Raw genomic sequence first — 24,384 nt, 5'->3', positions numbered from 1 at the left:
TTCCAGACCCCAACAACCTCTGCAGGTGAAATAAATCTTTTTTTCCCGTATCTGATCATGTGCACTAGTTTTTGACACCTATGTTACAACAAAAACATTCCTACTATCTACCCTGTCAGTATCATTCATTATTTTGTACATCTCTATATGGTACCCTCTTAGTCAATGCTTTATAAAGCTGTACCATAACCTCTCCGCTCTTTTATTCTATGTCGTAGCTGATGAAGGCTCAGCTATGGACGAGCTATGTCCCAGCTAAAAAATGCCACCTTCATCATCTTATAGAAACAGAGAAAAATAGGTGCAGGAGTAGGCCATTCGGCCTTTCGAGCCAGCACCACCATTCAATATGATCATGGCAGATCATCTAAAGTCAGGACCCCGTTCCTGCTTTTTCCCCATATCCCTTGATTCCTTTAGCCCTAAGAACTAAATTTAACTCCCGCTTGAAAACTCTAACTCCCTCTTCAAAACTCTAACTCCCTCTTGACTTTCCTATCTATAAAATCGTTGCCTTATCTACCTCAGACATCCTTGGACTTCTACACTGAGTTCCCAGTTTGTCAATACTACCTAGGGGGGCACGTTTCATTGCATATCTCAATGTTCATTTATTCATCTATATACTAAAAATCTCATTTGTTTGTTTGTTTGTTTGTTCCTGAACCACAGCCAAAGCAGTACATGATAGCGCGACAATTTTAGACCCACCTTACTCACCGTCGTCCCTTTGGTGCTAATGGAAGAAGTTTCATTGAAACCGGTGTTTTATTTTTAAAGTTATTCACATTTTTAAGTTTAAATCTATCTCCTAGGGAGGGAGTGGGTGGAGGGGGGATGGAGGGAGGAAGGGGGTGGATAAGGGGGGTTGAGGGAGGGGGGGAGGGATGGAGGGGGGTGGATAAGGGGGGTTGAGGGGGATGGAGTGGGGGGGAGGGGGAGAGGGGGAGGAGAGGGTGCTGCACCAATGCAGGAGAGGTTTGGGCCCAACGGGTCCACTTGGTCTATCCTCTCTGAGTACATCATCTCACACTTTTTAGGATTAAACTCCATGTGCCAGTCCTCTGCCCATTTTACCAATTGATAAATATATTTCTATAACCTTAGACTATCCTCCCACAATCAACAACACTGCCATTTTTTGTATCTTCAGTTTTTGTGTAATCTACATCTTTTGTATATTTTTAATTTGCCTCCAATTTGTGTCTGTTCTTTTGCTTTTGGGTGATATAATTTTGCATTCCTTACAAATTATGCACATTGTTAATTGCTTTCAATTTTCTATTCTTATTTCACTAATAACAATCCTGGCAGTGGCTTTCACAATGACGTGTCTTGGCTAAAGTATGGTTTCTGAGAATACTTGGGAATGCCACAATGTTCTGCTGATAGTTCAAATGTTCATACAGAATAGTGGGAAATCGACCTTCCTATCTATAAAATCTACATCAATAAAATCTACATTTTATAGATGGGATAGAGGGATACGGGCCAAATGTGGATTTATGGGACTAACTTAGATGGGGCATCTTGGTTGGCATGCACAAGTTGGGTCGAAGGACCTGTTTCCATGCTGTGCGTCTCCGTGACTTTATATTTGGACACATGTCCAAGTTGGTCCATCCTCTCAAAATATGTCCTTAGGCTCTAATATTGCATCTAGTTGGGGTGCCTAAACACTGCCATTAGCTGTAAAAAAGAGTCAGTCATCCAAATGTTGCAGTGTGATGATCACACTTCCATTACCAATATCAGATGACTCATGTGGCAAGCAGTGTGTCAGCAATATGAATTTGATTTGATAAACAACATTCAACTGTGCAATCACAGTCTGATAGTAAAATTGCTCATCCTTGCATCCTGGAATTGTGATCTGTAAGAAAAAAAGATTATCGCAGGAACTGAAGGAATTTATTCACACTGAAGATAATTGCTCATGCTACCTTGTCAAAATTCACAGTTAAATTTGTTCACGAGTAGTCAAGAGAGTCAAGAGTGTTTAATTGTCGTGTGTCCCAGATAGAACAATTAAATTCTTGCAGCAGCACAACAGAATATGTAAACATAGTACACTGTAAACAATATAATAAAAGTAGTCTCTTCTAACCCATCATTCATAGTATCAAGCCAACACCATAGCATGAAGCATCATATGATAATCCGAGGGTCTATCACAGTAAATCAACAGAAATTCACAACTCAAATTGTTGGTACATTGAGATTAAAGATCAGCCACAAATGAATGGCGGAGTACACTGAAAGAGCAAATGGACAATGCATGATTACATTTTAAAACATCAATTCATTCTTAGCAATTATTATGACAGTTATTATGACAGTATTTGTAGTCCTGTGGCCCTAATTAGAAAATGCTCTAAATATTTTACATGCATAGGCGGAAAGCCATAACATATAAAGATTACATGTTTTTATGATCCTATTCCTCACATTTCCTTACAGCGTAAAATGAGGCTATTCGAGTCTATGCCAGCTCTCGTTTCATTTCTATTCAACCTGCAAAAAAAAATAGCAGGAAGAACTCAGCAAACCAGTCAGTGTCTGTGGAGGGAAATAGACAGACGACAGTTCAGGTCATGACTGATTCGAGGTCTGATATTTCGATTTTCCTCGACAGATGCTGACTGATCCGCTGAGTTATCCAGCAGTTTGTTGTTGGTCGTTTCCAGCATCTGCAGTACTGCATTCCCTGCTTATACTCTGCAGCCCATTCCCTCTCACAAACTCATCAACTCCAATCTGAATTATATCAGAAATATAATTCTGAAATATAATTCTGATATATATCAGAATCTACAGAGGCCAATTAACCATGATTTTGTTAAAATGATCCTACACGAGTCAGCGTTGCTCCCAATTTTTAAAACAGAGATATATATATATAATTCTTCTTTCTTATGCTCTTTAATAATTGCTGGATTGATTATTCATTTGCTTGAATACTTTCAAAAAGACTGCTGCTGAAGCTTCCAAGGCTTCGCACAAAAAAAAAGGGGAGAGAATGGTCGGCTGATCAATGTGTAGTGTCTGCGCCGTCCATGTGATGCCCGGCGTGCCAGCGCTCTGCAGTGTGACTGACTGACGGGGCCGGGCCCGGAGCGGCGCGGAGCGGAGCGGCGCTCAGTCGCGGGGAGCCCGAGTGATCAACGGACCAGCCGCCTCCACCTCCACCAGCGCCGCCGCCTCCACCACCCTGCCCGCCCGGAGAAGATGGCACCGTCGCGGTCCCGCACCCTGAAGAGGTGCCAGCGGGTCTTGTACTGGGTGCCCGTCTTCTTCATCGGGCTGATCGCCTGCTGGTCCTACTACGCCTATGTCGTCCAGCTGTGCGTGGGTAAGGCAGGATGAGCAGAGCTGTGCAGGGATGGATGCCCCCTTGTCAAACCTCCAGCCGCGCTGCAGAAACGACCCACCCGCTCCCACATCTCGCCCACCCCTAAACCCATCCCCTGCCCACAGCCTCGCCCGCCCCTCAGACCCCACATCTCCCCACTCCTCCCTCCCACAGTCTCCTCCCCACCTCCCTCATCCCCCATCCAGGGTCTCTCCCCATTCCCCATCCTCCCAGTCTCTCCCCATTCCCCATCCTCCCAGAGTCTCTCCCATTCCCCATCCTCCCAGAGTCTCTCCCCGTCCCCATTCCCCATCCTCCCAGAGTCTCTCCCACCCACATCTGTCCCTCCCGACCTCCCACTCTCCCCGGTGTCACTCCCGCTCCCCAGCTCCCGTTTCTCCTAAATCCCAAACTCCTCTTTCCCCGTCTCTCCCTCCCCCCCCCCCCCCCCTCCTCCATCCCCCCGGTCTCATCTGCCCCTCTCCCCCATTTCTGCCGCCCCAGCCGCTACTTTTCTCCCTCCTCCCTCCACTCTTGACTTCCCGTGTCTCCCGGCCTGCCCGCTCTCCCTCTCCCCACCCCCACTCTCCCCATCCTCACTCTCCCCACTCACCCTCCTCCCACTCCCCCCCATCCTCTCTCCCCACTCCCCCATCCCCACTCTCCCCACCCCCCCTCCCCATCCTCACTCCCTCCCCATCCCCCCCTCCTCCTCTCCCTATCCCCACTCCCCTTGACCCCCAGCAGCCCCTCACCCCCACTCCCCTTGACCCCCAGCAGTCCCTCACCCCCACTCCCCTTGACCCCCAGCAGCCCCTCACCCCCACCCCCCTTGACCCCCAGCAGCCCCTCACCCCCACTCCCCTTGACCCCCAGCCCCGCTCCCCGATCTCCTCCCGCCCCCGCTGTCCTTCTCAGCCCCTCTTGCTCTGTGATGTGGTGTTTGTAAACAGTCGGCGGGTCATCACCATTTTATGTGTTTGCGGCTGCAGCTGCCGATCCCACGCCCACTGCAAATGTGTTCAATTCGCATTCGGGTCCGTGTGGAGATAAAGCGCCTGTCCTGGTTAATGGCACAATAATCGTTGTAAAGAACGTGCCTTTACTGGTGTAATTGGATAATTCCTGGCTCTTGGGGAAATCGGTTATCGGGGTTTTTTCCCTGATTTTCCATAACGGTGTGACCTAGTTTTAGTATAGTTTGGGCGGGGTAATTTCAGATACAGTACAACTCCCATATTGGCATTTGTTTACACCTAACCCAAATTTCAGCCGATACCTTGTTTCACCGACGCAATAAGGCATGTAGAGCTTTAATCTAAAGGAAAATGTTATAAAATGCAAAACTCAGTGATAGTTGAGATTCTCCTAATGCCACAGGATAACATTCGTAACAAAACAATAGTTTTAATTTGGAAAAATTATCTCGAAGTAATCAGGTTGCAATGACATATGAAATATGTGGCTGTATAAAGAACAATAAACTGCAGTTGGAGTGTCTTAGATTCCTGAGCTGGATCCAAATGCTGATCACCCCATACGTTGTGTGTCTGCCAAGATACATACTAACAGATCTTTGTAGAAAATATATACTTTGTGCCATTTAGGTTACACACGCATAAAGATGTAAAAATGTACACTCATTGTAACAAAGTTCTGAAATTAATTAAACTATTCTCTATTTGCAAAATACTGTTTCGCGGTCATGAGTAACATACAACGTTCCTTTCGTACATTTAATGCATACTAAAATGAAATGTGTTGGTGAGTGCCGATATGTTTGTTTTGCTCTAAGTAAAACAAGTATAAGTAGGATTCTAAGAGAAATATAACACACTGTTGCGAATTTGTAAAACATTTAAGAAATACATGAGATGCTGCCTGCCCCGCTGTTACTCCAGCATTTTGTGTCTACCTTCGATTTAAACCAGCATCTGCAGTTCTTTCCTACACATAAGAAATACATGTATTTGCTTGAGTGTGGTTGCAAGCCTGGTATTATTCTGGATACGAATAGTTCTCTTTATTTTCAGCATTTACTTTTAAAATATATATTTTTGATTCGAATGTGGCATACATCTCAGTTTTGGGGGAATTAATTTATGCCAGTTTGCATTTTTAAAATGTAGCTATTCTGTTGAAAATTGCAATAACCAATTTAGGAATAAATAATGTTAGAATAGTGTATGTTTGTGTATGCAGTGTATGCACATTCCAGTAGAAAGTGTTTGATCCAGAAACCTTATTTCTGGATGATTTTATTTTATATGAAGGCTGACACCCAAGGACGTGTTTGTCTAGTGTACTATTGCGATGCATTGTTTGTGCCATTAGTTGCAGTTGAGATACCACATTAGCGCAACACCTTGTGGTTGAACTGACCACTGCAGAAATGCAGCAGGCCTCTGCATTCAGGTATTCCTTTTCAAGCTTATCTCAAAATGCACCCGTCTTGAAACTGAACATATAATATTTTACTGGCACTAAGCATAATCATTTTTTGAATCATATGACTACAAATAATGCCTGTAGTTAGTGCTTATTTATTGCCACATGAAATCTCATGATGTCCTGGTGCTCTGTTGTGTGCAGCCAGTTTGTATGCAGGAACCAGTTTGTATGCAGGAAGGTTTAACATTCAGCACAACGTTGCACAACAGTTGGTGTTGGTTGTAGGATAAATGTTGACCAGGATGTCAGGAAAGCTCCCCAATTCATCTTTTAACAATGTCACTGAATATTTTACATCGACAGAGCAGATCTTTAAAGCATGATCTAAAAAATGGCATCCTACATAACATTAAACCATCAGTGCTGTACCAATGTGTTAGCCTAGATTATGTGACATAGCTATAACCAAACAGTGTTGCTAAATTGCTTTTGGCAGAGGAATATTATTTGTGCTTCATTTTATACAGAAGATTAAAATGTGCCTACTGTTGTAATGCCTTTGTGGGAAGTCATAAACTTGTGGGAAGTATAAAAATAAAGGAGAGGAAGTATAACATAGCAAAGATGAGCAAGAAGCCAGAGGATTGGGACTCTTTTAAAGAGCAACAGAAGATAACTAAAAAGGCAATATGGGGAGAAAGGATGAGGTACGAGGTAAGCTAGCCAAGAATATAAAGGAGGATAGTAAATGCTTCTTTAGGTATGGGAAGAGGAAAACAATAGTTAAGACAAATGTGGATCCCTTGAAGACAGAAGCAGGTGAATTTATAATGGGGAACAAGGAAATGGCAGACGAGTTGAACAGGTACTTTGGATCTGTCTTCACTAAGGAAGACACCAACAATCTCCCAGGTGTTCCAATGGACAGAGGTCCTAGGGTGATGGAGGAACTGAAGGAAATTCACATTAGGCAGGAAATGGTGTTGGGTAGACTGATGGGACTGAAGACTGATAAATCCCCAGGGCCTGATGGTCTGCATCCCTGGGTACTTAAGGAAGTGGCTCTAGAAATCGTGGACGCATTGGTGATCATTTTCCAATGTTCTATAGATTCAGGATCAGTTCCTGTGGATTGGAGGGTAGCTAATGTTATCCCACTTTTTAAGAAAGGAGGGAGAGAGGAAACGTGAAATTATAGACCAGTTAGTCTGACATCAGTGGTGGGGAAGATGCTGGAGTCAATTATAAAAGACGAAATTGCGGAACATTTGGATAGCAGTAACAGGATTGTTCCGAGTCAGCATGGATTTACGAAGGGGAAATCATGCTTGACTAATCTTCTGGAATATTTTGAGGATATAACTAGGAAAATGGACATGGGGGAGCCAGTGGATGTAGAGTACCTGGACATTCAGAAAGCCTTTGATAAGGTCCCACATAGGAGATTAGTGGGCAAAATAAGAGCACATGGTATTGGGGGTAGGGTGCTGACATGGATAGAAAATTGGTTGGCAGGAAGGATGCAAAGAGTAGAGATTAACGGGTCCCTTTCAGAATGACAGGCAGTGACTAGTGGGGTTCCGCAAGGCTCAGTGCTGGGACTGCAGCTATTTACAATATACATTAATGACTTAGATGAAGGAACTAAAAGAAACATTAGCAAATTTGCGGATGACACAAAGCTGGGTGGCAGTGTGAAATTGTGAGGAGGATGCTATGAGGATGCAGGGTGACTTGGACAGATTGTGTGAGTGGGCAGATGCATGGCAGATGCAGTTTAATGTGGATAAATGTGAGGTTATCCACTTTGGTGGTAAGAACAGGAAGGCAGGTTATTATCTGAATGGTGTCAAGTTAAGAAATGGGGAAGTACAAAGAGATCTGGGTGTCCTTGTGTAGGAAAATAACTGCAGATGCTGGTACAAATCGAAGGTATCACAAAATGCTGGAGTAACTCAGCAGGTCAGGCAGCATCTAGGAGAGAGGGAATGGGTGACGTTTTGGGTCGAGACCCTTCTTCAGACTCGATGTCCTTGATCATCAGTCACTTAAAGTTAGCATGCAGGTACAGCAGGCAGTGAAGAAAGCTAATGGCATGTTGGCCTTTATGACAAGAGGAGTTAAGTATAGGAGCAAAGAGGTCCTTCTGCAGTTGCATAGGGCCCTAGTGAGACCGCACCTGGAGTACTATGTGCAGTTTTGGTCTCCAAATTTGAGGAAGGACTTTCTTGCTATTGAGGGCGTGCAGCATAGGTTCACTAGGTTAATTCCCGGAATGGCGGGACTGTCGTATGTTGAAAGACTGGAGCGACTCGGCCTGTATACGCTGGAATTTAGAAGAATGAGAGGGGATCTTATTGAAACATATAAGATTATGAAGGGATTGGACACGTTAGAGGCAGGAAACATGTTCCCAATGTTGGGGGAGTCCAGAACCAGGGGCCACAGTTTAACAATAAGAGGTAGGCCATTTAGAACGGAGGTGAGGAAAAACTTTTTCAGTCAGAGAGTTGTAAATCTGTGGAATTCTCTGCCTCAGAAGGCAGTGGAGGCCAATTCTCTGGATGCTTTCAAGAGAGAGCTGGATAGAGCTCTTAAAGATAGCGGAGTCAGAGGATATGGGGAGAAGGCAGGAACGGGGTACTGATTGTGAATGGTCAGCCATGATCACATTGAATGGTGGTGTTGGCTCGAAGGACTGAATGGCCTACTCCTGCACCTATTGTCTATTGTTTATAATCACTGAGGGGAAAATGTTCAAAACAGAAAATCATTGAATGTAAAATACAACTTTTATAATGCCAAAACACCGGGTTGCTGAAATTAAAGTGTTGTCTTAAAATTAATAAATATTTAGGACATGACTTACATGAAATTCTGTTAATAATTAACATAGTCCATTACTTTTGGGTCTAACCACCAATTGATTTCTAGCAGATTACTGGCAGGCTTGAGTATCTGCCTTGAGTTACAGCAAAACTAGATGATAAAAAGGCTTCACAGATTGCAATCTACACATATGGCAGGCATATGACACTCTGGAGAATAATTAGCATGGTTGTTAGTTTCAGCTGGTATTAAAACATGACTCTTGCAAGTGTGTTATATCGTGGTAGTTTACAAGTATAATCCAGAAGATGCAGGATCATTTCATTCCAAAAAGGGAGAAAGATTCTAAGGGGAGTAGGATGCAACCGTGGCTGACAAGGGAAGTTAGGGATGGAATAAAACTAAAAGAAAAGATGTATAACACAGCAAAGAGTAGCCGGAAGCCAGAGGATTGGGAAACTTTCATAGGACAACAGAAGGTAACAAAATGGGCAATACGGGCTGAAAAGATGAAGTACGAGGGGAAACTGGCCAAGAATATAAAGAAGGACAGTAAAAGCTTCTTTAGATATGTTAAGAGAAAAAGAGTTGCAATGTCAAATGTGGGTCCATTGAAGGCAGACACGGGTGAAATTATTATGGGTAACAAGGAAATGGCAGAAGAGTTGAACAGGTACTTTGGATCTGTCTTCACTGAGGAAGACACAAACAATCTCCCAGATGTACTGGAGGACAGAGGATCTAGGTGGGTAGAGGAGCTGAAAGAAATTTTCATTAGGCGAGAAATAGTATTGGGTAGACTAATGGGACTGAAGGATGATAAATCCCCTAGGCCTGATGGGCTGCATCCCAGGGTCCTCAGGGAGGTGGCTCTAGAAATAGTGGACGCATTGGTGATCATTTTCCAATGTTCATTGGATTCAGGATCAGTTCCTGTGGATTGGACGGTAGCTAATGTTATCCCACTTTTCAAGAAAGGAGTGAGAGAGAAAATTATAGATCAGTTAGTCTGACTTTGGTGGTGGGAAAGATGCTGGAGTCAATTATTTAAGAGGCAATAATGGTGCATTTGGATAGCAGTAAAAGGATAAGTCCAAGTCAGCATGGATTTATGAAAGGGAAATCATGCTTGACTAATCTTCTGGATTTTTTGAGGACGTGACAAGTAAAATGGATGAAGGGGAGCCAGTGGATGTAGTGTATCTAGACTTTCAGAAAGCCTTTGATAAGGTCCTGCACGGGAGATCGGTGACTAAAATTAGAGCACATGGTATTGGGGGTAGGGTGTTGACATGGATAGAAAATTGGTTGGCAGACAGGAAGCAAAGAGTAGGAGTAAACGAGTCCTTTTCAGAATGGCAGGCAGTGGCGAATGGAGTGCCGCAAGTCTCGGTGTTGGGGCCGCAACTGTTTACCATATATATTAATGATTTGGAAGAGGGAATTAGAAGCAACACTAGCAAGTTTGCAGATGACCCAAAGCTGGGTGGCAGTGTAAACTGTGAAGAGGATGTTAGGAGGTTGCAGGGTGACCTGGACAGGTTGAGTGAGTGGGCAGGTGCGTGGCAGATGCAGTATACATGTGAGGTTATCCACTTTGGCGGCAGAAACAAGGAGGCAGATTATTATCTCAATGGAGTTAGGTTAGGTAAGGGGGAGGTGCAGCGAGACCTGGGTGTACACCAGTCACTGAAAGTTGGCATGCAGGTACAGCAGGCAGTGAAGAAAGCTAATGGAATGTTGGCCTTCAAATAACAAGAGGATTTCAGTATAGGAGTAAAGAGGTTCTTCTGCAGTTGTATAGGGCCCTGGTAAGACCACATCTGGAGTATTGTGTGCAGTTTTGGTCTCCTAATTTGAGGAAGGATATTCTTGTAATTGAGGCAGTGCAGCGTAGGTTCATGAGATTGATCCCTGGGATGGCGGGACTGACATATGAGGAAAGATTGAAAAGACTAGGCTTGTATTCACTGGAGTTTAGAAAGATGAGAGGGGATCTTATAGAAACATATAAAATTATAAAAGGACTGGACAAGCTAGATGCAGGAAAAATGTTCCCAATGTTGGGCGAGTCCAGAACCAGGGGCCACAGTCTTAGAATAAAGGGGAGGCCATTTAAAACTGAGGTGAGAAAAAACTTTTTCACCCAGAGTTGTGAATTTGTGGAATTCTCTGCCACAGAGGGCAGTGGAAGCCAAATCACTGGATGGATTTTAGAGAGAGTTAGATAGAGCTCTAGGGGCTAGTGGAATCAAGGGATATGGGGAGAAGGCAGGCACGGGTTATTGATTGGGAACGATCAGCGATGATCACATGAATGGCGGTGCTGGCTCGAAGGGCCGAATAGCCTCCTCATACACCTATTTTCTATGTTTCTATAAATCTTTACTGCAAATGATTTTGTTTTTAGTGGTTCATCTACAACATTGCTTCAGATATTCAGAGGCTGTTGATATTGTGAAACATCGCTCCTGCTCAATGTTCACAAATTCAGCCAATTGTATGTATGTGGATACAATAATAGAACATTGAAAGTCCTCTAGTCAAGCAGCATCTGTGAAGAAGGAAGGTATAAATCATTGTTTTGGATCATCTCTCTGCATCCGGACTGTGGCAATAGGAAAGAATGCCAGTACATAGCAGGTGGATGGGACAGAGACTGATAGTGACAGGTGGAACCATGTGGGGGGGGGGGGGGTATGATGGAACTAGGTAGGGCGTATGATGGAACTAGGTGGGTATGATGGAACTAGGTAGGGGGTATGATGGAACTAGGTAGAGGGTATGATGGAACTGGGGGGGGGGGGTATAATGGAAATAGGTAGGGGGGTATGATGGAACTAGGTAGGGGGTATGATGGAACTAGGTAGGGGGTATGATGGAACTAGGTAGGGGGGTATGATGGAACTAGGTAGGGGGTATGAGGGAACTAGGTAGGGGGGTATGATGGAACTAGGTAGGGGGTATGATGGAACTAGGTAGGGGGTATGAGGGAACTAGGTAGGGGGGTATGATGGAACTAGGTAGGGGGTATGATGGAACTAGGTAGGGGGTATGATGGAACTAGGTAGGGGGCTATGATGGAACTAGGTAGGGGGGAGGGATGATGGAACTAGGTAGGGAGGGTATGCTGGAACCAGTTATGGGAGTTATAATGGAACCAGCTGGGAGCAAGGGTTGGAGCAAAGGCATGCAGGTGATAGGTGGAGCCAAATGGGGAAGGGTGTTTGGAACTAGGTGGGTTATCCAACAATTGGAACCAGGTTATTCAACAATTTTACTAATCCAAAATTGTCCTTACCTACATCCTACTTGCAAGATCAATGGTCTATATGAAGAATTTGCCATTCACTGTCAGCCTTTCCAATGAAAACTTCTCAATATATTCATTATGGGGGAAACAAATTTACCTGGATTCCACCGGCATATATATTGATTTACCAATTGGTTCCATCTGCGTTCTCAGCTGTAAATCATTAAAAAAGTTATTTAATAATTTAAATCTCTGTACCAACATTTCTATTTTAATTTCATGATGAATCATGATGCACAGGAAACTATTTGTTAAAGTAAAGGAAGTCATTCTGTTGTTTGGCAGGATGATAGTTTACAGTTAATGTTTCTTATTATTTTGTAAATATATATTAAGCTTGCGTTACAGCGAAGGAAATTTGATCTAGCGTGGATCTCCCTCGAACACATTGATGTAAAATGGAGCATTTACTTGTTGCTGTGGTTACAACCAATTCTGAATTTAACTGTATTGCTGAGACTTTAAAAATCTGTTCAATTGGTGAGGAAGCATTTTCTACCAATTTTGCATAAAATAAATTCTACTATAGGTCATGAAATATCTGTCATACCGTTACCATTGTTTCAATCTCAGTAAATCCTTGCAGTTTGATGCCAGTATAAACCTGACCTTTAGACTCTAAAATATAATTTGAAGGTGTATGGTATCACATCCACACACTTGAGGGTGAATTTTCTGTGGCAAAATGGTCGCTGTTCTATGAATTTTTCCCGATCAACAGCAACACTTGTCACCTGTCACCGCTGAAGATACGCCACCTATTTGTGACGAACATGGACTTTTTTCACTGGGATCTAGAAGTACAGACTTGATTCAGTACCTCCTGAAAACTATATTTATGGCAAAGTTGTAGATCACTCACACCTCATCCAATATCTGCTGCTTAATTGTAAATCATTTTTTGTTTGACTTTGTTTGTTTGAGAAACGCTTTACTATTTTAATGTATTGTGGAATATTTTGAAGCATGCCTATCTGGTAAAAGTACCCGAAACGTCACCCATTCCTTCTCTCCTGAGATGCTGCCTGACCTGCTGAGTTACTCCAGTATTTTGTGAATAAATACCTTTGATTTGTACCAGCATCTGCAGTTATTTTCTTACACTTTTAATCTATCTGGTCATCTGTTTAAATTTCAGTAATTCAATTTGGCTCTTTACACACTCATTTACTGGAATTTAGAAGGATGAGAGGGGATCTTATTGAAACATATAAGATTATTAAGGGATTGGACACGTTAGTGGCAGGAAACATGTTCCCAATGTTGGGGGAGTCCAGAACCAGGGGCCACAGTTTAACAATAAGGGGTAGGCCATTTAGAACGGAGATGAGGAAAAAAAAATTTGGTCAGAGAGTTGTAAATCTGTGGAATTCTCTGCCTCAGAAGATTGTGGAGGCCAATTCTATGGATGCTTTCAAAGAGCTAGATAGAGCTCTTAAAGATAGCGGAATCAGGGGGTATGGGGAGAAGGCAGGAACAGGGTACTGATTGAGAATGATCAGCCATGATCACATTGAATGGTGGTGCTGGCTTGAAGGGCCGAATGGCCTACTCCTGCATCTATTGTCTATTTCGCAATGCTATATATATATTCCTTTATTCGTCCCACACTGGGGTAATTTACAGTGTTACAGCAGCAAAGTGGATAGTAAGAGATCATTCATTATAAATTAAAGTAAAGACAAGGATAAATTATATTCCTTAGCTGTTATTGTTGACTCGTCTGCTGGGAGCAGTGCTGGTTGCGCAGTCTCACAGCAGCGGGAAGGAAGGACCTCCTATATCTCTCCTTCATGCACTTGGGGTGAAGGAGTCTGTCACTGAAGGAGCTACTCAGTGCAGTGACAGTGTCCTGCATGGGGTGGGAGTCGTCCAGCAGCGATGTTAACTTTGCCATCATCCTCCTCTCTCCCACCACCTGCACTGTGTCGAGGGGGCAACCCAGGACAGAGCTGGCCTTCCTGACCAGCTTGTCAAGTATCTTCCCTTTCGCCGCTGAGATGCTGCTGCTCCTGCAGACCACGCCATAGAAAATGGCTGATGCAACCACTGTGTTGTAGAAGGTCCTTAGGAGTGCCCCCTGCACTCCAAAGGACCTGAGTCTCCTTAGCAGATAAAGTCTGCTCTAGCCCTTTTTGTATAGCGCATTGGTGTTTTCGGTCCAGTCCAATTTATTATTGAGTTAAACACCCAGGTACTTATAAGAGTCCACCCTCCCGATGTCCATTCCTTGGATGTTCACCGGTGTCGGGGGGACCTAGTTGCTCCTGCGGAAATCTACCACCATCTCCCTGGTTTTCCCCGCGTTGATCCGGAGGCAGTTCCGCTGCCACCAGTCCACAAACTCCTAGATCAGTTCTCTGTATGCCCTGTCATCGTCACCTGTGATGAGGCCGACGATGGCAGAGTCTAAGCTCATCTAATGAACAAATTAAAAAATATATATTAATGCACGTTTGTTCGGCAATGAAAGATTCAAGAATGTTGTGGTCTTAAAGCAGCTACAGTGTAAATTTTCATTTCCAATACCATTTTGAACTTGACTAATCTTTACCATTGTATGAAACAGCGACCTTCCATCAGTAATGTTCACCATTTTTTGAGTTGGGCATTGAGATTTCTGGTGAAGAAGCAAAGATGAGAGTGTTTTTTTCCCATTGTTGTATGTCCTTAACATTGGCAGTTGCTATGGAGCTATCTGTGATCCAGGCACACTTTCGCAGCTAATGGGAGCAGAAAAAAATGAGTTGCATGGAAACAGAGATGAGTGCAATCACGTGCCTATCTTGATAAATCATTGTTGACTTTGTATTTAAAAGGTCTGAGGTCCAGCAGATACGCAGCTCGTGCAATATTATAGAAAATGCTTAAAACAGCACATATTGAGTAATTAGATATTGTTCCAAATTTTGTACATTGCTCTACAAGTTAAAGCATTTTCTATAATATTTTCAGCTTGCAGCCTCCCCCTCTATCACATAATCATATTAATTTGTGTGTTATTTGTCATTATGCGTGTACTTAGGAAGGTACATTGTGTAAATTGGCCATTCCTTGCAAGGTGTTGTTCTATTCCTACAACTGGGTGTTGGTTAGGCCACACCTAGAATATACTGTGCAGCAACGGTCTCCTTATTCTTGGAGTAGTCCAGTAGAGATTCACTGGCCAAATTACTGCAATCACAGGGTTGTCCTGTCACAAACAGCTTACAAAAAAAAGCTAGATCTGTATTTTTTAGAGTTCAGAAGAACGAGAGATGATCTTACAGAAATATATAAGATCGTAAGGGCCCATGATAGGTAGATGCAGAAGGAGGCTTCAATAGGGGGAAACATTAAAAAAATATATAAGGAAGCACAATTACTGCTAATTTTGTTACCACATTATATATTGTGATGATCCCTGTGGCGTTTGTCAAAATGGAATAATCTGGGTGAATGCGTAAAGAAACATACTGAGCATGCAGTGGACATGTCAGTATCATTGGATGCTGATGTGACACCTGATCCCCAAAACAAGGAATTTAAATGCACATATCACACAATACAAGTCACACCCAGGAAATTTCCCCAGTCTGACTGCTAGGAATCAACCACCTTTTCCCCAAACACATACACATACACCATGTAATGGATTCAATAAATAGTTGCATAAATGAGAAGAGCTGGTTATGTTTTGAGGGACTCTGGAATTGAACCACATGGTCTGCTGCAATGAGTACCGAAAATTAGTTTAGTTTATTGTCACATGTACTGAGGTACAGTGAAAAGCATTTTGTTACGTGCTAACCAGTCAGCAGAAAGACAATACATGATTACAATCAATCCATTTACAGTGCAAAGATACCTGATAAGGGAATGACGTTTAGTGCAAGGTAAAGCCAGCAAAATCCGGTCAATGGTAAAGGCTTTGTTCCTGCTGGGTAGTGGTTCCATTCAGCCTATAGCAGAATGTGGAGAGAGCACCTGAAGGCAATGCCTCCTTCTGAGGAGCAGGGGATAAGGCGCTGGTTTGGAAGGCCCATCTCCCAAGACTTTTCCAGATTAAATCATTCTCCAGGTGTGAAAGGTACAATGTAACCAGAGGCTGGACGTTCTGTAATAAAATACACCACTGAGCCATGGAGCGCAGATACATGACTCCAGCCAAATACCCACATGTAGTCTGCTTTGTCTATAGGCGTGAGGGGCACAGTAGCCTTCAATCTGGCCTCCAAATCGGCTCACCAATGGAGCTGCTGCCCCATGCTTCCAGTGAAGGAGGTTCAGTACTCTCCTATGGTTGTGAATTTGCACATTCTATGTGATTTCCCATCAAGTCTTCCCATTCAATCATGGCTGATCTATCTCTCCCTCCTAACCCCATTTTCCTGTCTTCTTCCCATAACCTCTGACACCCATACTAATCAAGAAACTATCTATCTCTGCCTTGAATATATCCATAGCCTCCACAGCCTTCTGTGGCAAAGAATTCCACAGGTTCACCACCCTCTGACTAAAGAATTCCTCCTCATCTCCTTCCTAAAAGAACATCCTTTAATTCTGAGGCTGTGACCTCTAGTCCTAGACTTTCCCACTAGTGGAAACATCCTCTCCACATCCTTTCTATCCAAGCCTTTCACTATTCTGCTCCGGGTGCTTCATCCTTCCACATCCTTAAAGCATGGGTTACCTGCTTAATTATCCACTGTAATTTGTCCTTATTGTGCGTGGTAGAATCTGAGGAGAATTGAAAAGAATGTGGGAGAATAAAATAGGATTAATTGTGGGATTTGTGTAAATGGATGGTTAATGACGGTTAATGAAGATCAAAGGGCCTGTTTCTGTGCCGTAAGAGGTGCAGTTGTGACTTTCATCAAGGTAATTTGATTGCACTGGCTTCTAAATTAACTCACCATTTTTGTGTACAAAATCATGTTTTGGCACCATTTAAAGGCTGTGTATTTTGCAAGTTGTGCTAATGAAGGTCTGGTGGGTGTAGTCAATATGGCACAGCTACTTCACACCATGTTCCAGTGTACCCATTCCAACTCAATGAATTACAGGGACTCTCCATCGAAACATGAAATATTCTGATTGTAGATAGAAAAAAAATAAGGATACACAGAGTATCCTTATTTTTTAATGACAATCACCAAGTGAGTGAATTATCGATAACATCAAGGCCTGATGGAGACCGCTTGCATTTAAAATTTCATTTGGGGTATTTTCTATTGTCAACTGCAGCTTAGATTGACTTTGGAAGTTAAATTAAGGTTTAGGTGATTATAGACACAAAATGCTGGACTAACTCAGCGGTACAGGCAGTATCTCTGGAGGGAAGGAATGGGTGACTTTTCAGGTAGAGAAAGGGTCTTGTCTCGAAAAGTCACCCATTACTTCTCTCCAAAGATGCTGCCTGTTCCGCTGAGTTACTTCAGCATTTTATGTCTTTCTTTGGTGTAAACCAGCATCTGCAGTTCCCTCCTACACGTTTAAGTGATTACTTCTGTTTATTGATTAATAGCATTAATAAATTTAAGTTTCAGAGCCTTCAAATGTTTATGCAATGTGGTAAATAAACGAAGGAAATTGTGAATTTTTTTAGATGCTTCTAAACATAGAAATCTTTAAATGTAGTTTTAGTTAAATATGACCCTTTAGGCTCACTATGTTACATTGTGTTTGTTTAAATAGCAACTGGTCAATAGATCTGCCTAATGCTATTAGGTCCTGGAAATGTTGATGTACTTATTTTTATTTAGGTCTACGATGACAGGTTTATTGATTGAATTTGAATGATTCTTTTAGCACAACATTCATCAAGATAAGGTATTATTGTGCACATTTGTATGAGGTTAGTTGCTTAATGACATCAAGATAATTTAGAATCTGCACTGCAGGAGGATAGCACTGTGGCGCAGCGGTAGAGTTGCTGCCTTACAGCGCCAGAGACCCGGGTTGGATCCTGACTACGGGTGCTGTCTGTATGGAGTTTGCACATTGTCCCTGTGACCGCATGGGTTTTCTTCGGTGCTCCGGTTTCCTCCCACATTTCAAAGACGGCAGGTTTATAGGTTAATTGGCTTCTGTAAAAATTGTCCCGAGTGTGTACGATAGAATAGTGTACGGGTGATTGCTGGTCAGCGTGGACTGGGTGTGTCCAAGAGCCTATTTTCATGATGTATCTCTAAACTAAACCAAATTAAAGTGATCTGGCAATGCACTTGGAAATGTAGGTCTATGTTGCCTATGATTTTCGAACAGGCTTAGTATCCTAGATTAAACCTCGATGAATTATATGCACATTTTTTAACATGTAACTTATTTATGTTGGTCCAGGACAGTTAAAATACTCCCATTTTCATAATGGCTGAGTGATACCCTTAGAGAGGGAGATATTAAATGTGAATGGTAGGGAAGAATATAACGGTGATATTGGCATTTGGTTATTGAACCTTTACCTTAATGTTTGAACCTTTACCTTAATGTAATGTTTTGAGTTGGCAGAATAGCCAGAGGAGGGGCTTAATTTAAGTTCCAGCTTTAATACATTCAGGTAGTTTTGGATCTTTAACACACATTATATGTTTTTTTCTTTGCATTGCATACATATTAAGCTATAAACGAAATACTAATAAATGGAACTTGTAAAAATGGTCAGCATAGACATGGTAGACTGAAGGGCCAGTTTTCTGTGCTGTGTGACACATTGACTCTTTTACTGGAAAAGACTAGAAATGTTGTTGAAAACAATTATTTAGTTTCTTTCAAGTGTTTAATTGTCATATGCACTGGGACTGGAATAATGAAATTCTTATAGTAGCTTTCCAAGCACATTAACAGAACAACACAACACCTAAACAATAAATAATAATGCATAAATTATCACTTATACTAGGTTATTTTCAGATCTCTACTACTTACCATACAAAGCACAGAACATATCTTTGACATATGTTGCTAGCACCCAGGATAAATGGTTTTCAGTTGTAATTGTCAACTGTCAACAATACCTCTTACATTTCCATGCCTTGAAGCTTCTTGCCACAATGGTTGAACAACTGTGAGAAATTGACAGTGCGTGTGTGTTTAAACAGCAGTGTTCCAAATAAAATATGAAGAGAAATAAAAACCTGCAAATACTGGAAACACAGAAACATAGAAACATAGAAAATAGGTGCAGGAGGAGGCCATTTGGCCCTTCGAGCCAGCACCACCATTCATTATGATCATGGCTGATCATCTACAATCAGTAACCTGTGCCTGTCTTCTCCCCATATCCCATGATTCCACTAGCCCCTAGAGCTCTATCTAACTCTCTTTTAAATTCATCCAGTGAATTGGCCTCCACTGCCTTCTGTGGCAGAGAATTCTACAAATTCACAACTCTCTGGGTGAAAAAGTTTCTTCTCACCTCAGTTTTAAATGGCCTCCACTTTATTCTTAGACTGTGTCCCCTGGTTCTGGACTCCCCCAACATTGGAAACATTTTTCCAGCCTCTAGCTTGTCTAGTCCTTTTTTGATTTTACACGTTTCGATAAGATCCCCTCTCATCCTTCTAAACTCCAGTGAATACAAGCCTAGTCTTTCCAATCTTTCCTCATATGACAGTCCCTCCATCCCAGGGATTAACCTCATGAACCTACGCTGCACTGCCTCAATAGCAAGGACGTCCTTCCTCAAATTAGGAGACCAAAACTGAATTAGGAGACCAAAACTAAAACAAAGCAGAACATTCTGAAAATAGACACCATTATTTATATTTATGAAGCTATTTTCTATAAAGGTTAAAGGCAATAGTAGAATCATTAAGGCAAGTCACCAGTTTGAGAATATGCCACCGCTATTGCAGAGCAATACAGTCACCTATTTTTTGACATTCATCAGCATTACCATTGCTGAGTGGCTGCAGAGTGCACCATCTATAAAATGCACTGTGATCACTCACCTAAGCTACTCTGACAGCACCTTCCCAAGCAATGACCTGTAGCTGTAAGAAGGACAAGGGCAGCAAGTGTGGACACAAGAAACTGCAGATGCTGGTTTACAAAAAAAGACACATGGTGCTGGAATAACTCTGCGGGTCAGACAGCACCTCAGCAGAGCATGGATTAGCGATGTTTTGGGTCGGGACCCTTCCTCAGTTTCATTGCAACTCCTCAGCAAATGAAGCAAACCATGCTTGTATGCAGCAAAATCAAGATATAATTCAGGCATGGGCTGATTAGCAACATTCTTGCCACAAAAGTACCAGATAATGATCATCTCTTAGTGGGATTCTAACTACCAATCCCAGATATAGAATGGTGTTACCATTGCTAAATGGCTGCAGCTTGGACCATTTACAAAGAGAACAGTTGAACAATGGAACAATAGCTGTAAATAGTAAGCCAGTCAGGCAGCTGTTGTCAAAAGAGAACATGTCAACATTCTACGTCGATGATCTTTCTTGAGAACCGTATTGTAAACATTTTCTGTTTTCATGTTGGATGTCCAGTATAGTGTATATTGTTTCATGATGGTTTTTAATGTTTATGGTTTTAAATGTTAGTATTATTCTCTTTCGTGGTTTTGTAATCTAGTTTCCCCCTAACTTGACTCTTGTCATTCTTTTCTTCCCTGTCATTCCCTTGATTTATCCCGAAACCTAAAAACTCACTGCTTAAACACATCATCTAGTCGTCCCTTCGTTCTCCACATTCCAGTTACTCTCACTGTGTCATCAGCAGCTTGTCCTCCCAACAACCTGTATCACAAATAATCTTTGAGGTGAATGGAAATTATCTAATGATCAGAGAATGATAGGAGATGCTTCAGCAAATGAGGGTCAAATAGCCATGGAGTTGTAAATGATATATATATTTTGGCTGTTTTGGCTTTGCTTAATTTATCTTTTGTTTTTCTTTATAGTATCAATGAAAAATATTGGAGAAAAAGGTAAGTGATTAATTTAGAGTTGTTTATCAAATAAGATTCAATGACAATTAGAAAGCAACTCGAACATTAAGCTGAGACACTTCGTAGGAATGGGGTGAATTCAAGTCACAAAGTTATTAGTTTGGAAATTCATTGTGTGAAAGAAAATAATTAAGACCATGATTCACAGAATTCCCACTAGAGAAAGTGGCTTAGAGCAAATGCTCCTGCTTTAGAATAGATCATAAGCAACAGGAGAAAGAATAGTCCAGGCAGCAAGGCTGATCTAGACCTGGCCTGACCTCTTATTTTGCCACTCCTTCCCCATTCCTTTTGGCTACTTTGTGCTTTAAATGTCTATACACATCAGCCTTGAATATATTTATTGACTTGAGAGGGGAGATGTAAGTAGAAATATGGGTGAAAGAAGTATGTCCTAACATTGGTGGGAAAGTTTCTCCTTATCAAAAGTTTTAGCAGGTTTCCAGAATTGCTTTATTGACATTGCATACAAATTTTGATTTCTATTTAGTCAGTTTTTAGTAGCGCCATTAATCCACAAACTGAAGGGCTTTAGGCATTGCTTGAGGGTTTCTAACATAATCAAAATGTTGTCAAGAATGTAAATATGTATTTATTTAATCTGCAGTGCAATTTTATATTTTCACTGCTAGTATTGAAAACAAAATAAGGTCATAAGGTCATAAGGAATAGGAGTAGAATTGGGCCATTTGGCCCATCGAGTCTATTCCGCCATTCAATCATGGCTGATCTATCTCTCCCTCCTAACCCCATTCTCCTGCCTTCTCCCCATAACCACTGACACCTATACTAATCAAGAATCCATCTATCTATGCCTTAAAAATACTCACTGATGGCCTCCACAGCCTTTTGTGGCAAAGAATTCCATAGATTCACCACCCTCTGGCTAAAGACATTTCTGCTCATCTTCTTCCTAAAAGAACATCCTTTAACGACCTCTAGTCCTAGACTCTCCCACTAGTGGAAACATCCTCTCCACGTCCACTCTATTCCAAGCCTTTCACTATTCTGTATGTTTGAATGAGGTCCTCCCTCATTCTTCTAAACTCCAATGAGTATAGGCCCAGTGCTGACAAATGCTCATCAGAGGTTAACCTACTCATTCCTGGGATCATTCTTGTAAACCTCTTCTGGACCCTCTCCAGAGCAGCACTTCCTCCCTCAGATATGGTGCCGCAAATTGCTCACAATATTCCAAATGCGGCCTTACCTGCACTTTATAGCCTCAATATTACATCCCTGTGGTTGTAAACAAGCCCTCTTGAAATAAATACAAGCATTGAGTTTGCTTTCTTTACTACCGATTCAACTTGCAGATTAACTTTTTGGGAATCCAGCACCAGCACTCCCAAGTCCCTTTGCACCTCCGATTTCTGGATTCTCACCCCATTTAGAAAATAGTCTATGTCTTTATTCCTACTACCAAAATGCATGACTCCACACTTTGCTACACTATATTCCATCAGCCACCTCTCTGCCCACTCTCCCAACCTGTCCAAGTCCTTCTGCAGAGTCCCTGCTTTCTCTACACTACCAACCATTCCACCTATTTTAGTATCAACCTCAAACTTGGCCACAAAGCCTTCAATCCCCTCATCTAAATCATTATATATAACGTGAAGAGTAGCGGCCCCAGCACTGACCCTTGTGTAACTCCACCAGTCACTGGCAGCCAACCAGAAAAAGCCCCCTTTAGTGCCACTCTTTGTTTTCAGCCATCCAGCCAACCTGCTGTCCATGCTGGTATCTGCCCACGAGACACCATGGGCTCTCATCTTCCTTAGCAGCCTCACGTGTGGCACCTTATCAAAGGCTTTCTGAAAATCTAAGTAAACAACATCTACTGACTCTCCTTTGTCTGTCCTGCTATTTACTTCTTCAAAGAATTCCAGCAAAGTTGTCAAGCAAGATCTCCCCTTCACAAAGCCAGGCTGACTTCAGCCTATTTTATCGTGAACTTCTAAGTACCCCGTAACCTCATCCTTTCTAATGGACTCTAAAATCTTACCAATCACTGAAGTCAGACTAACCGGCTTAGAGTTCCCACTGTTCTGCCTTGCTCCCTTTTTGTGCAGCGGTATCATATTGGCAATTTTCCAATCTGAGACCACACCTGACACTAGTGATTCATGAAATATCACAATCAATGTCTCCACAATCTCGAAAGCCACCTCTTTCAGAACCCTAGGGTGCAGTTCATCGTCCCAGGTGACTTATCCACCTTCAGCTTTCCAAGCATCTTCTCCCTGGTAATAACCACTCCACTAACTCCCACCCCCTGACTCTCTCGAATTTCAGGCATGTTGCTGGTGTCTTCCACTGCGAAGACTGATGTAAAAAAGTTATTCAACTCCTCTGCCATTTCTTAATTGTTGTTAATTGTTTATTAAAATATTGTTATTATAATGCATTGGTGTGCCAGGTTTAATCTTAAATCAAATTTGCCCAGTTGATTTCATAGTAATATAAAGATAAAGTTGAAGGACTAGCTCACTATTTAAATTCATGCACAGGAATTAATATGATTGTTTTTGTGATCTCCTTTCTTCCAGTTGTCTGTCTAGTATTCTACCATCTGCTTTTCCTCATGTTTGTGTGGTCATACTGGAAAACCATCTTTACAAAACCAATGAATCCAACTAAAGAGGTAAGCATGAAGGCAGAATAATTTTTGTATGAAAAGGTTTGTACATAGGTTGTTTTGTCAATTTATCTTTCCATTTTATTAACTGTTTACATAATACAAAAGTGCACATTTTGGTGTTTTGATGTGTTTCAATGATGGAGCTATTCTCGATTGTTGCTCTGATTCCATCAGTGTTCCAGATAGTACCCTTGGCAGCAATTTATTTTCAGGAATTAGCTCCATATTACACTACAATGCAGCTAGTTAGTATAAACTAGGAATTGGACTGGTGGCTTCCAGGGAGTGCCATAAAGGAAGAGTATTTTTCTGTGCAATGGTGTCAAGGAATCATTGAGCCAAGTAAAGGGTGGAATCTTTTCCCATATTTGGTATGAGGTGGCTCAGCCAGGGATGGAAAATCCCAAAGCAAGGAGTTCCCATTCTCTTGTATGTTATCAATAGATAAGATTTAATGACAAAAACCATTCCTTCCAAAGTGGGCCATCGTAGTGAAGGGCACAGATGACAACAGGAGACTGTTTTTGAAAGGAGAACTTGGTAACCCATGTGACCATGTAGGATTTGGCTTTCTGGTCTCTGGAAATAAATGGGTACTGAAGATATATTGGCAGACAGCCTTTAGTTACATTCATATTATAGGACTGCCTTTTGGCCTTTCAAATATGGCAGTTTAAGTGATTCTCCATGTGAGTTCTCCATTTAAGCTCTCCAAGAACAGAGCACCAGGAAGTAGCCCTCCAGTTTTTTTCTCTCACCAAAGTTTAACCGCAGCATTTAACCAGAGTTACCACTTGCATGGAATGTAACTTTTCCAAGTCTGCTGTATGTTAATGCAGCAGGAAATCAGCTCAAAGGATCTGTTGCGACAATCAGTGAGGAGCGCTCTCTTTAACAATCTGATTTTTGAAAGG

At 42.1% G+C, this 24,384-nt stretch overlaps 1 protein-coding gene across 5 annotated transcripts in view; it reads left to right on the top strand.

The window, feature by feature from the left end:
* Positions 1-3,082: 3,082 nt before the first annotated feature.
* zdhhc2 (zDHHC palmitoyltransferase 2) overlaps positions 3,083-24,384 on the top strand; it is an 87,087-nt gene continuing 65,785 nt past the window's right edge. For all 5 annotated transcript variants that reach the window (XM_078398022.1, XM_078398030.1, XM_078397994.1 and 2 more), the window contains exons 1-3: positions 3,083-3,352; positions 20,779-20,805; positions 23,379-23,473. In XM_078398022.1, coding sequence (XP_078254148.1) covers positions 3,229-3,352; positions 20,779-20,805; positions 23,379-23,473 — 246 coding nt within the window. In that variant the 5' untranslated portion in view covers positions 3,083-3,228. The remainder of the gene's footprint in view (positions 3,353-20,778; positions 20,806-23,378; positions 23,474-24,384) is intronic.

The sequence above is a fragment of the Rhinoraja longicauda genome, chromosome 1, assembly GCF_053455715.1.
Source record: "Rhinoraja longicauda isolate Sanriku21f chromosome 1, sRhiLon1.1, whole genome shotgun sequence".
Classification (NCBI taxonomy): domain Eukaryota; kingdom Metazoa; phylum Chordata; class Chondrichthyes; order Rajiformes; family Arhynchobatidae; genus Rhinoraja; species Rhinoraja longicauda.
Note: the sequence above shows the minus strand (reverse complement) of the source record. Positions and strands in the feature narration are given on the sequence as shown.